Source organism: Polistes fuscatus, unplaced genomic scaffold (genome assembly GCF_010416935.1).
Source record: "Polistes fuscatus isolate 324 unplaced genomic scaffold, CU_Pfus_HIC Scaffold10, whole genome shotgun sequence".
Taxonomy (NCBI): domain Eukaryota; kingdom Metazoa; phylum Arthropoda; class Insecta; order Hymenoptera; family Vespidae; genus Polistes; species Polistes fuscatus.
This window is the reverse complement of record NW_025112998.1, coordinates 6,758,009-6,776,115: the sequence shown is the minus strand read 5'-3', so window position 1 is coordinate 6,776,115 and position 18,107 is coordinate 6,758,009. Positions and strand designations below refer to the sequence as shown.

At 35.8% G+C, this 18,107-nt stretch overlaps 1 protein-coding gene across 1 annotated transcript in view; it reads right to left on the bottom strand.

Moving 5' to 3' along the window:
- Positions 1–17,114, bottom strand: part of LOC122525703 (tyrosine-protein kinase-like otk) — a 39,328-nt gene extending 22,214 nt beyond the window's left edge. Inside the window, exons 1-2 of the mRNA XM_043648626.1 lie at positions 16,625–17,114; positions 4,804–5,106 (exon numbers count right to left, since the gene is read on the bottom strand). Of these exons, the coding sequence (XP_043504561.1) occupies positions 4,804–5,106; positions 16,625–16,667 (346 nt within the window). The 5' untranslated portion in view covers positions 16,668–17,114. The remainder of the gene's footprint in view (positions 1–4,803; positions 5,107–16,624) is intronic.
- Between the last annotated feature and the right edge of the window lie 993 nt (positions 17,115–18,107).

The following is an 18,107-nucleotide window of genomic DNA, read 5'->3' as shown; positions in this document are numbered from 1 at the left end:
CAGCCATTTTCGGACTTATTATCCTACACTCGCTTGTCCCTCGTAATCGCGTTAACGTCTTCGCAGTAATGCTCTCGTTCCTGAGTATTATGTCATTAGCAATATCCCTGGAAGAAGCTTCTTTCTCTCTTCTTGTCGCATTAATCGAGATAAGATAATTCCTCGAGCTTGTCTCTCTTCTCCTTTTCTCTCTCTCTCTCTCTTCGACTCTTTAAACGAATTTCATTCGCTAGAAGACAACACACAATCGTAATTTTAAACATTTCCATTTTCAATAATTTAACCAATTATATACGTGGTCTTTTAAATACATCATAATTAATCTCGCGCACGCATACGGTGTATTAAAAGTGAACGAAATTAAAATGCAAATCGATGCGAGATAATCCTCTTGCCCCGCCCCTAACCCCCGAACCCCCCCCCGCCCCGATTGAAAATTTACAAGAAATTATTACGAATAAATAATGGATACGAGAGATAAATGAATAAAAATAAATATTGTCGAGGAAACGATCCGTGTTTGCAGAATATAAATCAGATAGTATCTTCCTGCGAGCGAAGCACGCACCCCTCCTAGGACTCTCACGAACCAACTCACCCCCATATGCAATGGGCTCTGCTCCAGGCTAAACAACTTCCTATTCATTGTCGCGTCTCGCAGCCACCTCGATCTCATCTTCCTCCTTCTCATTCCACTCTCTCTCTTTTTCTGGCCCTTCGTCATACCCACGCCCTCCATCCCCCTCCTCCCATTCAACCCCCTTCCCCCATTTTCTCCGAGAAGAAATGATACTTTTTGGTTTGTTTCCACGACGAGAGATATTCTTTGTTTTGTTTACGAGGAACGAGCGATGAATTGTTTTCATTTTCAAATTGTTCGCGATTTAAAACGCTACGATTTTCACATTTTTCATACGATTTAATTCATTCATTCATCGCGCCAACGCGAAATCTATGATTAAAATATTAAAACTAACGCATTTCGATATTAAATACACGAATAAATAATAATTAGATTTATTATCTTACTTTTACTACTTTTTTCTTGTTCTCTATGATAAATATTTAAAAACTAAATATCAGCGAATAAAACTCGCGGAATAAACTCTACGGAATGAAAAAAGAGGAAATGTAGCGCATCGTTGGAGCGATGAACTAATTTCAGAACAAAAACAAAGAAAAATAAAAAAAAAAGGAACGAAATGCGAAGTAGAAAAACATCGAAAATTTTAATTACACACATTCGTGCAGATGGATTTAATCGACGAAAATGCTGGCTTTTGAATGACGCGATTCGATTATGCGAGGGCACGTACGCGTATGCTCTTCTCGATTTATGTAATATACGTAGTTGTCCCTTGTGTAGGTGTACACGCGTATTTTTTGCGTGTTTACGTGTATATATTCTGACGAATTTAAATAGTGAGATATATATGTATAGTAAAAAAAGAAAAATTAACGGAAAACGAGCACGTCGAGTATTCCTTTAGAAAATTCAAGCGAGCGTTAGGGCGAATATCACGCGAATTTTTTGTCTTTTTTCTCTCCCATGTATTTTCCTGTCTCGTAGCATCTTCTTTTATCGCGTTTTTCGTATATTATACCCGTAAATTTTCTATACGTATTTATATAAATACACATACGTGTATTTATGCGTATACGCAAACATATACACACACACATATATACAGATGAAGATATTCACGTATACTAGCTCGTTTTACTACGCGTCAGATTTTATTTCACGGATAACCGAGCTCGAGATTATCGTCGGATCATTCGCGAGGAATAGAACTCTCGATGTAGCTTCTACCTAGACGTCGATTAATTAAACACGCATTGACGAGCTCACCGTCGTCGTGGTCCAATAACGAGAAATCCTTCTACTCCTTCGATCGAACTCGATAAATTATATTAGAAGAAATGTCAAGAAAATCATTTTGAAAAATATTCAAATAAATCAGGTGATCGAGAAAATTCATCCGAATAAATACCACCCTTAATTACTCTACCATTAAAACTAATTACCAATTAATAATACAATTAATAAACACGGACCTCGTCGATTATCATACCGTGTACCACCTTTTTACCTTTGAAATACGAAATAAAAGAAAGTCAAATTAGTCAAGATAAACATTTATCTTTTCGTAAACGAGGAAAACGATGATATTTAAGACGATCATTAGGATAATATTGTGATAACTATTTCTACTATCTTATTATCATCATCATTTTCATCATCATTTTCATCATCATCATCATCATCATCATCATCATCATTATCTCTCTCACTCTTATGCTCATACTTATATTCACGATGATTATTATATTTGTTGCAATTATCAAAGGGAATCGAGCCGGGCGTCGGTGTATCAAGGACGCGTTAAAACGTACTCACGCTCGATGCACTCCACCGGCAGTGGCAGCCGGGTGTAATAATAATTATGAAACGATACATAATAACGAGGCGACGGGTCCGCTAACGACGCCCATCGTCGTATTTTTTTTTTCTCTTTCTCTCTCTCTCTCTTTTTCTCTCTTGGTCTCGACATTCCATCTTCGTCTCCCTGCCGATTTAATAATATGCACTTTTTTTTCTGCAAATTTCTTCATTACTCGTTCAATACAGCGCACGAGCCAGTCACCAAGTCTCGAGGTCTCACTGTTCAACGCCTGCTTTTTATTTTATTTTATTATTATTATTATTATTTTATTTTTATTTTTATTTTTTACTTATTTTTATTTTTTCACACGTCCCTCACAAAACTTGTCGTTACAACCTACCCCCTCGGGCCCCCCTCCAGCCTCCCCCCCACTCTCGCACGCACGTTTTCCTTCGCGGTTTTACTCTATTCGACGAAAGCGCTCGTTTGTGCGTTTCTGATACAAAAAAAAAAAAAAAAAAAGGAGAAAAAAAGGAAAGCATGTTCGCACCATGATATTATGTGGCCGCGTACGTGCACGTGCGTGAATATATGCGTTGATGTTTTTACACGCGTGTGTGTATGTCTATATATATATATATATATAAAAATATTTTTTTCCCATTCGTTCTTTTTGGCGAACAAGCCGTCGGATTTATTTCCCGTCTTCCCTTTCCTCACCAGTCGCATAAACCTTCTCTCTTTCTCTCTCTTACTTTCTCAGTGTTCTCGAATCATTAAAACGTAAAGCTTGACGCGACTGAACGGGTTGTAGAGAAAGAGAAAAAGAGAGAGAGAGAGAGAGGGGTATAGTACACGACGACGCCATGTTGGGCAGCTCGGTTCGAGGGCAAATTATCTTGCTTAATTAATGTCGCGCGGTCGAATAATAATTGGATAGCGTTATGCGTCACTAGACCAAACGTCGAGTTGAATTAATGCTTTTTCCGAGAAAACGATGGAGAATTATTCTTACCCCATAGGTGGACACCACCTATACATTAATACGCGTGTATGCGTTATGTACGTACACGCGCAAATGAAAAATGTATAAATAATATGTCGTATTCACATTACCCTGTATATTTTAATAAATAATAATATTATATCGAATTTGATAACTTCATATAAATGAATAATTAATATAATATAATATATATGTATGTATAATAATATAAATACATTTACCTGACAATCTAAATAAATGAATAATTAGTAAGTCAATGTAGATAGTAATATTAATAAATGAATTATTAATAATACAATTATACATACGAATGTTAATAAATGAGTTACGTAATGTATTCGACAGTCTAAACAAATGAATCATTACAAACGTAATGAATATAAAAATTCGTATGAATAAATAATAAATGATTTAATGTCAACAAAAAAAGAAAAAAAACTATTAAGCATATTTATATATCTAATAATGGAAATACGAATGCACTATTTGTCGTTGCGTAGAAAAATTCTCGATTAAAAAATAAATTAACGGATAATTAATAATTTATCTATACAGTTAATTCATTGAATGACTTTGTTCTGTTTTTTTTTTAAACGAATCAACATAAACGCTATTCAATTGGAAAGTGCACATTGGTCGTAGTCTGGGGAGGGGGGAAGGGAATAGGAGGGAGGGATTCCTATCGCCAATCGATTTTTCCTTGCTCGTCCTGTCTCTGTTTCACCCTCTTCATCCCCTATCTCGCAGATTTTCTCTGTTATCCTTACTCTTTCTTCTTCCTATTCCATTTTATTGCTCTTCCTCTTTGTTTTATCTTTTTCCTTCTCTCTCTCTTTCTTTCTTTCTTGTTACACCCTCGGCAGTTCTGTAATTTCTGAACGCGGAACGTTTGATCTATGCTTTTCGCGGAGAAACGACGATTAAAAAGTGCCGTGACAATGATATAGTCGCGTTGTAATCTCTGTAGCGTCGTTCTGAAATCCCTCGGGCGATGGGTTCGGGTCTCTCTGGTGTCTACCTTTGTTGATTAAGCAACGTGAACGCGAAAGGTATAACGGTTTATCGGCTGCAATTAGGAATGAATCGAATATATGCGAGGACAAAAACAGAGGTAGAGAAAAATAATCTTTTAGAGTGTAGATTTTTATCTTTCACCTGGCAACGAGTTCAAAGTGACCATTTTATATTGCTAATGATTCATTCTTTTAATCCAATCAGTCAATTATCAAATCATCGAGAAAAGCATAATTGTTTTATCATTTCGAATGTTACGAATTATCGAAACGCAAACATTTCAATCTGTTAATGCATATGAACAAAACATATTACGTCGTTGTAATGTTCTCCAAAGAAAATTTCTGAAATATAACGATGAAAATATTATTATATAATGAATAAATAATTACTCACATTGTACGTCGATCTTAGCTGGCGAGCTTTCGATCGAATAAGCAGTTTCAGCGAGGGTCGCAACACAAACAAAGTTTCCACTATCGAGTATTCGATCGACCCTAGTTATGTAGAGATCGCCCCCAACGTGATGTCTTCTTGGACTCGGTGCCAATGGTTTTCCATCGATCTTCCAAGAGTACTGAACACGACTACTCGGTTGAGCCTCGCATCTAAGTCGAACAGGATGTCCTTCGACCACCGAATGTTCAGCAGGGCTGACCGAAAAGTATAAGTCACCATCTTCCGCGAGAGTTGGCCTCACTGATAAACGACAAAATTATTTTTTTATTAATAACAAAATTTCAACATCAATTTATACGATTTAATTACAAGGAAGTAATTAGCCTGGTCAATTTAATTAATTATTTAATTTATCTATAAAGATGTGTAATTAAGTATAAAATTGAAATTATTTTACATATAAATATTTATGATAATTTTATTATCATTATTATTATTATTATTGTAATTATTATTATATCGTGAAAAAAAAGAAATAAATTAGAATCCTTTTGACGAATCTGTTCGCCAGACGAGAAAGTTAATTAGCTTAATAGGTAATTAATAAAAAGCGTGCTATCCCTAGGGATTATCCTTTGATATATCAGCCATCGGAAATACGTATCCCTTTGATAAACCGACAGGTTCATGGTCAGGACTCGAGTTTTCGGATGAAATGAAATCTTTTTTAATATTTCAAATTTTTCTCTCGTCGCGTTCCATCATGACGTGTCTATATATAAGTATAATATACACATATACATATATATGGTGTATACCATCATAGACGTATATTTCCCAAGAGATAACACGCAATTTACCGATAGCTGCAAATATTTATACGTTCTAACAAATATATATATATATATATTTTTTTTTAAATTACCAAAGAGACAGATAAATAAAAAAACAGAAAAAAATAAAGGAATAAATTCTTTGGAAAATTTTAACCATTTATCATATTTGTTCAAACGAAAATCCACAATTTTTTTTATTATTATTATTTCGGAATCAACCTACCACATTTTTGTATCTGAATAAAAATACAAACGATTCGAATTCAGAGAAAAGGACCAAAAAAGAGATGGACAATAGGATGCATCAATTAAAAGGTCCCTTGTGCGAACGAAATGAACCGATCACACAGAGAGACAAAACCGTACGGCGATAAAAAAAAAAAAAAAAAAAAAGAAAAAAGAGAAAAAACTTGAAACTACGATATCGGCGACCGTATACAAGGTGTTTCATCAAACTCGAGCATTTCGGTGAGTACTACGAACTCTTTAAATATAGGATTCGATATATTTTTTAACACCCTGTATATATGTTTTTTATTCCTCTCTCTCTCTTTCTCTCTCTATTTTTCTTGTTTTTTTTTGCTTCTTTTTTTCTTTTATCTTTTTTCTCTTTTTTTTTTTTTTACTTCCTACAATAGCGACAATCGGTAGTTCCTTTCGCAACGTGAATTCGTCGAATTCAAAAGGGATGCTAATATTGATGGTGCCAGGTCCGGTATTCGTTCCATCGACCGCTCGATCCACCGACCGGTTTTATCAACAACAGTAGCTCTACCAGGGCAGATTAATTTGTCCAAGCGCTGGAGTGAAAATCGATCGTTGTTTCTACGCCTGCGGAAGATGCATCTACCTTCCCCCTCCACCCCCTACCCCTCCACCTGCCCGCTTATCCTCTCTCTCTCTCTCTCTCTCTCACTCTTCATTGCAGGATGCATCTGTCTATTTCATTCAATCATATTTCATCTTTCCCTCTTTCCCTGCTAGATGCATTTATCTATCTCATTCTATCATATTTTATTCCTCTCTGTGTGTAATGTGTGTGTGTGTGTGATATATACTACAATAACTCTCCTTCAAAAAATATCAAATATTTTATTTATAAAAAATGGAAACAACAAGTATAGAAAAATAATGTTTATTATACCGTATTAAAATAATTTCTTTCAAAGATGAATTATGTTTTTTTATTTATATATTTTAAATATAGTTTATGCACTTTTATTTGTTACCATACGCATATATGCATCCATAGCAATCAAAAGATTAATAATAATAGAAATAGATCTCGTTCGTTATATTTTTATCTTGGAACCATCGTCTCAGGATCGAAAGAAATAATTTGGATGTTTTGTATATAAAAAAAAAATAAGAGATCGTATTTAACGTTAACTAATATCGTTTGATCGATCGTGCAAGATAATTTGATTGTCACTTGCAGATAATTGTATTACAGCCAAAGTAGGTATCAAGTGGTAGGAAACGAAATTAATTCGAAGCTTTCGGTATGCGTTCGCAACAAATAATTGGAGTAGAGGTGCACCGTTCGCTGCTATAAACGATTATTATCGACTTTTTTCTCTGTCCTTCTCTCTCTCTCTCTCTCTCTCTTTCTGTTTCCTCTCTTCTGTGAAAACTAAAATTAATTACTTTCCGCGCGTGCCGAGTAGCCGAAAGGGAGAAAAGTTTAGATTCATTCGATGCAGCTTTTCAACGATTGTCCGCGTTCTCTCGCTTATTTTTATTTATTTTTTTATTTTTGTTTTCTCTTATTTATATATATCGAATATTATTTTAATAATACTTCTACACATTTTTAAACGAACGCGCGTTGAATTTTTAATCTCCGACCACCCGACGATGATTTCATTATTGAAATCATTATTCATTTTTAGTTGATTAAAAATAAAATTGAATTAAACGAAAATAAGAACGTGCTGCTCGTAGAAAATTGACTTTTTTTCTAGTGGCTCATAGTTAAAGAAAAATTCTACGTTAGATAAAAGTATAATCGCTATCGGAAGGGATCAAAAGATTTCATGGTGTTTACTTAACTTAGATAAAATGATACTGGGGAAAAGAGAAAAAATGATTGAAAGTTACACAGAAATATGTTGCAAGCTAAATAACAATTTTCATTCCTTCGATCGTAAAAAAAATAATAACGATTGCAATCACCGGCCGCTGCATAATTTTTCTATTAACGTTTAACTATTTTGATAAAATAATAAAGAGGAAAAAAAAATGAAAAGAAATTCGAGCAAAGGAAGATCGAAAAAAATGATAAGCGCATAAATCCGTCCTCAATCCACGCGGATTGCTTTCGTCGAACGCATATATGCGCCTACATCGCTCAAAGGGTTAATAACTAATCCGATGAGCTGATTGCACTCTTCGAAGTTTATTTTTATTGGATATAATTTCTTATTTCTTTTTGTAAAATAAAAGAAACGACCAACGAGGTGCTTTTATTGTCGGAACAATTTTCACGACAGATAGTCCAACTAATTCAACACCCACGAAGAAAGGAAAAGAAAAAAGAAAAAATAAAAAGAAGTAGTAGTAGAGGAAGAAGAGGAAGAAGAAGAAGAAGAGAGAAAAAATAATGTCTAAGCTTACAGTCTAAGCTCGTATTCGTTACCGATCGTGAAACCTGCCGGAGGGGTAAACACGACCGCTTTTACGACCTACTCACGAGATTGCTTTCGAACCTAAACATCTCCATTTCCCTCTCTTTCTATATTCCCGCTTCTCTTCACCAACAGCTGCAGCCGCGAACGTTTTATGACGTTTACACAAGCCTCCCAAGATTTTTAGACGGAGAGACATGTTCCGTGTGCGCCGATGGAGAATGTCTTCTAAGTTTTTCGGAAAAAGCCCAACACACGAGTGGATATCGCACCGTGGAATGGTCTTATCTGTTTCCTGTCGAACCCCCCGACGCAATTTTAGTCACGGTTAATCGAGAAAACAAGATAAAGATGAGAGAGAGAGAAAAAAAAAAAAAAAGACAAAAATAATGCTCCAATGGAAAAAAAAAGCTTGTCCCGTGAATGGACGGGGAAAAAAATCAAACTACAAATGGAGAATAAAATGGTACGAAAAATGAAGAGCTTCGAGATGAAACTAAAAAAATGTACGACGAAAAATTCGTGATAAAAATGATAAACAAAAAAAGAAATTGAATTAACGATAAAAAATAACCGATACCAAAATCAAATTGTAGTTGTGTGGAAGAGTACGGTTATACAGCACGTAACGTAATCATGTAACAAACGTTAATTGAAACATTAATATATAATACGTTTGTTTGAAATAAACTTATTCTGCCTGCATAGCAAGATATTTCGCTAGTCTTGTTTTCTTGTCCTACCGTTAACAAACAAACAAACGTTGGAAAGATTCCGACAAAATAAAGTAATTTTACAAGTGAATTAAAAATACGAACGAAAAGAATCGGCATTAAAAGTTGTGTCAAAAAGAGAAACGAGAGAGATGATACCGTTACTATCCTCGAAGGAAATAAAAATAAAGGAACACGAACGAAGAAATGAAACGAATCAAAGGAACAATATAAGAAAAATGAAGGAAAAAGCATTTTCTGGAAGAAAAAGCTAGAAGAGACTCTTGACTTTCGTCCCTTCGTATCTCTGACGTCGATTACTATTCACCGGTGCACCCCAAATGATCCCCTCCCACCCTTTCCTCCTTCGAGAAGGAAAAAAAAAAGGAAAAACAAAAAAAGGAAAAATGGAAGGAAGGAAGGAAGGAAGGAAGTCGAAGTCCACGGAACAGGAACTTGGCTCGTTATATCTCGAAAAATCCTTCTCTCTTCCTCTCTCTCTCTCTCTCTCTCTCTCTCTCGTTTTCTTTCTTTTTTTATTTCGATGAATGCACACGTGACTCTCGACTAACGACTATCTCATTAAAATAAAAAGTACAAAAGGTGAAAAAAAAGAAGAAGAAGAAGAAGAAGTAAAAGTAAAAGTAGAAGAAGAAGAAGAAGAAGAAGAGGATGAGGAGGAAAAAGGATAAGAAATATCATAACTACCGAAAGATTTTTCAACGAGCCATAAAAGATGATTCGCCATAGAACTCAACATTCAAGATGGACATAGAAGGAAAGAAAAAAAAATAGAGAGAGAGAGGGAAGGGGAAAACTCGTGGGAATTTCGGCAAGCAACTACCGAGAATATTTAATCAGTTGGCTTTTATCTACCCAAAGAAAATCCCCATGGAAAGGATCCTATCTATACGTCGAAACTTTCTAAACGAGCCTGGATCACATGTATTACATATTTACATAAGTTTATATGTATATTGCATGATGCAGGTGTAGTCTTTATCCTCGATTAAATACCTTTCCTCAATTTAAATATAATTCTAAAAAAAAAAAAAAAAGAGAAGGGGAATAAAAAGTTAGTTTCGTTTCATTTGAAGACCATCCCTGACACGAGCGACGAAAGCAACGTTTTCTCTCTCTCTCTCTCTCTCTCTCTCTCTTTCTCTCTCAGAACGATATTCTCCATCTTTCATTTTGATCACCCTTCAACACGTTACACTTTTCTTTCTATTTTTCTCGTAAGAAGTGAAAAGATATATATCTCCGTTAAAAAAGGAAGAAATCACGTATTTAAGGATTAATGACCACACCTGCTGGGCCCGTACGAGGTAGGGTGCCGTTGAAGAATCTCGTTTTGACTCGTGGTCAATGAGGTCAATGAGCTGCGGATGTTGGAAAAGGAGAGTGAAATATTACATATACTAACTTTCGGAAAAACTTGTATAAACGTTTACTAAAACTGTATTTAGATGAGGAAACTTAAAAAAAAAAACAAACATATATGTCAGCGTCAATTTGCAAAATCCGTTAATTCGTGAGATTACTATACAAACCCCTACGTATGAAATGTCAATTTTTTGTTTTGAATTAAAAAATTGAGAGAGAAAAATGAATGAGGGAACGTTGGTGCATGAAAGAAAAAAATTAACAGGAACTCTGCAGCTTTTTTATTTTCTCTTTCTCTCTCTTTCTCTCTCTCTCTCTGTTTCTTCACCTCGCCAACTATAAATTGTGTTCAGAGTGCCGCGTTCCAGACGCTCCGAGCATCAGCGTGAATTTCACGCTTCCGCTGATGTTTTTCACGAGATTCTGAATGCGAGTCCTGAGAGGTGTCCCTTCTTTCTTTCTCAGCGCGTAGCCAAGCTCTCAGGGCTAAGGCAAGGGCTTTCCTTCCACTCTCTCTCTCTCTCTCTCTCTCTCTTTCTCTTTCTTTTTCTTTCGCTTCTGAAGAAGGTACAAGCCCAGCTGAGAATCAGGATATCTTGGTGAACCAAGTGCGAGAAAGAGAAAAAGCCTTGTAGGTGCAGCCACTCGCAGGGACCAACCTCCTGTCTCGTGAACGCGAATAAAGACGAAAGGCGACGAGAAAAAAAGCTCGAGAGAAAAAGCTCGAGACGACGGATTAGGTGTGCATGTGATGCACTTCTCCCTCTATCTCTCTCTCTATCTCTCTCTCTCTCTTTCTTTCGTTCTTTTTCTCTCTCTTCATCTTCGAGACGAGTCTCGAGCCACGACCGTAATGATTTTCACCGAGGGTGAGAAAATCTCTCTCTGAGTAGGAAATGCGAGGGCAAACATTTTCGACTATTCTTAGAAAACTCTCTTTATTCTTTCCTATGTCTTTCTTCGAAATCACTTCATTTTATGTCTAAACTTTCCTATTAATATTCGTTATATTATTTCGACATTATTTTTCTTCGTCGTCTATTAGTCGATTTCTGCATACCTTGTTATTGCATATGTGTGAATACAAATACGCGAATATATGTATATTTATATAAATTTGTACGAATTTTATGATGAACCCTTCTATTAAGCTAGGAATGAATAATAAAAGAAAAAAATAATAATCTTCAAATTTCTCTCATTAATTTTAATATTAAACCGTGTTTTTAAGATCATGTTTTATATTTTTTATATCCATATAAAATATATATTTAGTAATATATCAAATAACAAATGTATAACGATATTTATCTTCCCTATACTGCAAATTTATTTTTTCATTCCCGTAGAAAAATACGAAGCGCTTAAACCAACTTAAAATTCGTCGTTCCGTGATTCGGTGAATAACACTGATGACACTGAAAAGAACGTAGGATAGGCGACAAGAGGAAAAGAGAGAGAGAGAGAGAGAAAGAGTACTCATCGTCGTCCTCGTCATGCCCTTCGAAAGCTGAACTCACGCGTTACGTAACGAGCAAATGTTCTTTTCAATGGGATGACTGTAGTAGGGTTAAAAAAAAAAAAAATAAAAAAAGAAATAAATCAGAATCAGATGGGCGAAAGAATTTCACGGGAAAAGTGAAAAATTTCTGCTATGGGGTTGGCACAGACATCTTACTGGCTGATCAATTGACTGCTTCACCGACCACCATTCAAATTTTGGAATAAAAGAACGAATTCCTTTTATTCGAAATGGAGAATGAAAAAGGATTTCGATCGAACACGACAGAGGTGCTTATTTTTTTTTCTCTAATAAGATGCCTCAATGATTTTCAAAGACTCCTGCTCCCGCCCGCCCCCCCCCCCGCCCCCGCCACATATCGTTCGCGATACGCGTATATTATGTTTGTATTTATTCAAAGGTATATGAAAGCCAGTCAGCAAACATATTAATAACGAATCTATTCGAACGTGACTCGATGCTCGTTCACGATGAGCATTTTTATTATCACCTTTTCTTATCGGAATTGATGCGCGTGTATCTCTGCTTGTTTTAAAAACAAAAATAGAATTATTACATGGAAAATAAAAAAAATAAATCAAAGCTATAAATATTATTGAACAAATTAGTAATATTTCTTATCATTTATCACCAGGATTATACAATAATATCTATATATAGATTTTAATATAATAATCTTGGTAAAACAGGATGAGATAAAATTCGCTCTTTTCTCAAAATAACTCTAAACGAATTATTTATATGTTCATATGTTCACACGAATTGTTCAAATCGGTGTCCCATTATACCATTCCCATAGTAATCGCATACAAATCTTTATAGCAAAATATTAATCGTAATCGTATATTATTACAGGAACAAATTACTTGAAATAGCTACTTTAATCTTATCTCTTGTAAAATAATAAATATAATTGAACATATAATAAAAACAATTGTATTGGTATAAGCTATTACGTAAAAAATGTATATCATGTTAAAAATGAGGAGAAATATAAAAGACAAAATTGCAGGACGATGATGATAATTTACGAGCCCTTGGAAACCGTAGAAAATAAAATGGTGCATTTGGTGGTAGGATTCAGCCATTACATTTATAGATATGAATATAAACGAGGATATAAAAGAAATTAATGAATATCTATAGATGAACATAAAAAGGAAAAGAAAGGGGCGCAAAGGGCATTTCCTGTGCAAAAGACATCAACGGAAGGTAGATATCTGGTTTGTGATGATATATACTAAACGACAGGAACTACCCATCGTCGTTCAAGCGTAGATAGCGATAACACGTTACTCTTTCTCTTTCTTCTTCTCCTTCTACTTTTGTTGTCTCCAATCCTTAACTGTCCTAAGAGATTATCGAAACAAAATGTACAAAAGAAAAAGAAAACGTAAAACAACAACAACAACAAAAAGTAAACGAATGAATCTCACATTAAACGAGAATCCGAAGACTTTTACCTGCTATTCGCGTACACATAGATGGGAATTACATTGGAAATGGATAAAACGATTTCGATGTAAATCGCGAATACGAGTTTGCATGCGTGTAAGCCCTTTATACGCTAGTCTCGTATTGGAAGATACGGAATTTCTAGGATTAAAGTGTTCACTTGGCTAGACTAAATTCAACATCAATTCATTATTCTGTTTTACGTTTAAATATTGAAAAATAAATCAATAAAATGTATTTAAAATTTAAGCTGAAAAACGATTAACGCGACAATTTTCAAAGTTTTCAAATATAATTTGAAACGTTGAAACATGATTTCATCTCTATATATTATCTCGGAACAAAGATAAACGCAAATTTCAACGACATTGAACAAAGTGAATCGATCGAAATGGGACACCCTATATAATCGCGTAACACGCGCGTGCCAGAAAGACTGGCGAAAGGAAAAGCACGGCCGTTTTCGTTCTTTATGCGTAAATAGCCGTATTATGCAGGAGCCGGTCCTTTATTCGCTTTCTTTCGAGTCGTTCTACCATCAGCAGCAGCAGCAGCAGCAGCAGAGGGATCAAAGGGCTAATACAATTTTTCTCGTCTCCTTCCTACATCACCACCGCTACCACCGCTACCACCACCACCATCATCAACTCGTCCTCCACACTAAGAAGAACACGCACGACCCAAAGGTTTCAGAAATACTCTCACAGAGTGTGACTGAGAAACACAGAAAAGATAAAGGGAGCGCTCGTAAGTAACTCCATGTCTGAATAACATTCGGTGTATAAAATAGCCAAGCACGTTGAGTTTTGGACAAAAGGGAAAGGCTTTAGTGGTAACCAGTGTATAATAAAAAAGAAAAAAGAAAAAGAAGAAGGATGATGAAACACAGAAAGAGAGAGGAAGAGTGTACCCCTTTTCATCGCACAAGACGTCTCCAAACTCTAAGAACGTCGTTCTCATCCGTAACCCGAGACGTGTAATTAGGACCACCGGACCAGGATGAATAGCCAAGTGGAGCTGGTGGTAAAGGAAAAGGAACCGACGGAAGGGGTAACTATGGGCCACCGATACGAGAAGGGATATGGTGGAGGATGGGGGGCGTTTCCAGAGGGGTAAGACATTAAGCTAAGGGTAAGCTTGTCTTTTGGATATTACCTAGGTCGATGCTACTACTGAATAAACTCTCTTTCTCCTCGACTCTTTTCTACGTCTATCTTCATCTAGATCTCGCTATCCATCTCTATCAGCTACCCCTTTTCTGCCAGGTCAGCTTGAAACTTGTGTTTTACAAGCCGACTCTGTATACCTATATATATCTACGCGCGGATATGTGTGTACGTGTTGCGTGCATAGCTTTGTGTGTGTGTGTGTGTATGCGTGCGACTATCGAACCGGTTCTACGGTTCCCTTTGAAGAGAGAGAGAGAGAAAGATAGAGGGAGAGGAAAGGGGGAAAGAGAACTCGACCAACGTGAACTACTACAGAGCGTCCTGCAGGTTTAAACCTGAGATATCATCGAAGATCAAGCCCAACACACCGGCTGCCCTAATAATTGCTCCTTCTTGCATTCCTAACATATCGAGAACGGTAGTTTGTTATACGATCGGAAGATTTTATTTCCGATTATGTCCCTCGAAAATTAATTTCTATTTTTTGTAGAAAATAATGAATGGTATTGAAGCTTGATTGATTGAGAATATGAACGTTATGATTAAATCATCATCGAATTATCGATATTATAATAAAAGTAATGTGCTTTGGTGAATTTGATAGACAATTCATATTTTTCAATGTTAACCTTTAGAATTTATCCAATAGTCCAATATGTCTACCCTTTATGTGAAGTATCCAAAAAATAAAAGGCGCGAGTCCTGTCGTTATTTATAGGGCACTTAGTAATAGTGTCTCGAGAGGGAGCTTCCATCTTGTTCCGAGCTTTCCTTAAAAAGCACTTTCCCGATCGATTTTCAAGAAAGACATTGAACTCTCTCTCTCTTTCTCTCTCTCTTTCTCTGTCAAACATTCTCATCATTGAATATCTTTTCCTCTTCCGAAGTAGAAGAAGAAGAAGAAGAAGAAGCAGAAGAAAAAAAAATACATGAAAAGGGAAGATAGTATTGGCATACAAATAAAATATAAATGATCGTAAAAATAATCCACGAGACTTGGAGGAAATATTTGAAAGTCCATTAAGTAGAAGAAGTTACAAACAGAAGACGTTTCGGGTTTATTGCGGGATATAAATCAGCATTTTCTTTTCTTCTTTTTTTCGAAATATACGCGAAAGTGTATATATTTTTATATTTATGTTTAATTTAACATACATAGAAGACAAAAATAAGAAAAATAAGGAAAGAAAATATAAAAGATGGCGGAGGAGCGCGAGTTCTCGAAGCAATTACGCAGCCGGGGCTCGACGCGTGTGTGATGTTCGAGGTTCCGAAATATTTCGGCGTTTCGAGCCGTCCCAAAAGGGCTGAGAACGAGCGAGACCGAGATAGCTAAAAGGGAGAAAGGGAGATGGGAAGAGAGAGAAAGAGACAGAGAGCCGGTTCGAAGTCGTCATTATTTCAGCGACCGCTCACGATCAGGGTTGCCTTCAATTAACTGTAATTATCTCGATGCCGGCGAAGAAAACCACGAGCAAAGGGAACGAGTTTTCGAGTGGAAGAAAAAAAGAAGAAAAATAAGAGCTTTCTCGCGTTAATATGGTCAAAGAACGGGCTTCCTTCGGTTCGTTGCTTCGTAAAAGAGTGAAGGAAGAAAAGGTAGGAATAAAGAGAATGAGAGAAAGAGAGAGAAAAAGCAAATCAGAAGGAGGAGGAGGAGGAGGAGGAACGGTCGAGGAATTTATAAGAGGAAGAAAAAAGGCTGGTTCGATAGCAGGGTTATAGGAAAGTCGATAAAGGAGAGAAATAGAGAGAGAAGGAAAGATTGGATGATTTAGGGGCTTTCATTTCGTTTGGAAAAAGCCGAGAGAGCAAAAGAGAGATAGAGAGTGAATAAAGTGCAATACAATATTTTCATGTAAAAAGGAGTATCATTCGACACGATAATTTTTTTCTCGCTCGAGCCCCATGATTCATCCCCTCGTTCGTCCACTGCACTGTAGAATGAAAGAGAGAGAGTCGGAGAGTGAGCGAGTGAATGAGTTAAAGAGAAAGAGAGAGAAAGAGCTCGCGTCGTTCACTCGGGGGAGAGAAAAAGAATCGTAGTCGTAATGTTGTACGTTAGTACCTTACGTATGTATATATGCAAAGATGTATGTGTAATACTCACGCAGGCATAGGACGAGGAACGCCAACGACTCGATGCACCGCATCCTTTTCGTACTTCCCTCGAGACTCGCTGCTGCCACCACCACCACCACTATTCCTTCTCAACGAGAGAGAAAGGGAAAGAGAGAGAGAGAGAAGAAAGACAACGATCCAAATATCTATATCACGATATTTTCTTCTCTTATTTTAGTCCTTTTTTTCTCTTACTTTATTGGTTCGTTCTTTAACCGAGATTGACTCGCGAAGTCTCAAGTAACTGTCATTTTCCCTTCACGAAATGTCTCCGACGCGTATCGTTACTAACACTACTGTTAAACTTCTCTCTTGAAGTAAAGTAAGAGAAGAGAGACACAAAGTCAGAATCGTCTTTGACGTAAAGAAACGAAAGAAAACGAATCGAACGAGACGAAGCGACGCGCGGTACTGCGGCCGGTGACCCACGCCAACTTGACGCGACCCCTCGATACGCGACCCTCGATCTGCCTTCCCCCACTACCACCATAGACTCTGATATCACCGCTGCAACTTTCCTCTTTATACGTCCCTAACTTCCCTCAGTAACCACTTGGCGTCACTTCTCGTTGCATCCAATTCATGTAACTTATACTCTCTCTCTCTCTCTCTCACTCTATCTCTCTCACTCTCACTCCTCCTTTCTTTCCGCCAACCCTTTTAAACCGATAATCGATATATCGGTTAGTTCTAAAATGTCTCACTTTAATACTGTTATCTTCGGTTGGTTTAAAGGTATAAATACCGACGAGAGATACCTGCCTATACCAACAGGCCATGTTAGTTGACTATAAAAAAGCATTAAAAAGCTATCAAAAAACCTAAACAGCTGAAAAAAATGAACTAATGCATTTAATTGCTAGCTATTTGCTAATTCAAAATCCATAAATGCTAGCTTTTTTAATAATTTATTTAATTAGTTATTGATAATTGAAAATGTAAAACACACAAGCTTCCCCCTTCACACGTAAAAACATAATAACATAAATAATATAAATAATAAACATAATAAAATAAAACATAAATAAAAAATTGATTCTATTTTACTATTTTATGTACACGTATCTTGTTAATATTTAAAAAATAACGAAAAGAATAAAGACAATATGCACTATAAACACCGAACAGAAAAAAATACATAATTTATTTATTAAATAAATTAAATATCAATTTTATTATCAATTATAATTATCTAATTAATTATCCAATTAATAATTATTCTTATTCAATTTATTTTTCTATTAGGTGTATACGTTCCTTGTTAATATTTAAAAAATAACGAGTAAAATAAAGACAATATAGACTAACAACTTTATCACATTGCAACTTTCTGATTTAAACATACCTTCAATTTTTATGTAATTGTTTAAAATAATATACATTTGTTTTAACGTCCCTGTACAATGATGACTTTGATAATAAAATTTTTATCCAAAAAAATATCACATTAAAATTATTTTATATTCAAAGTA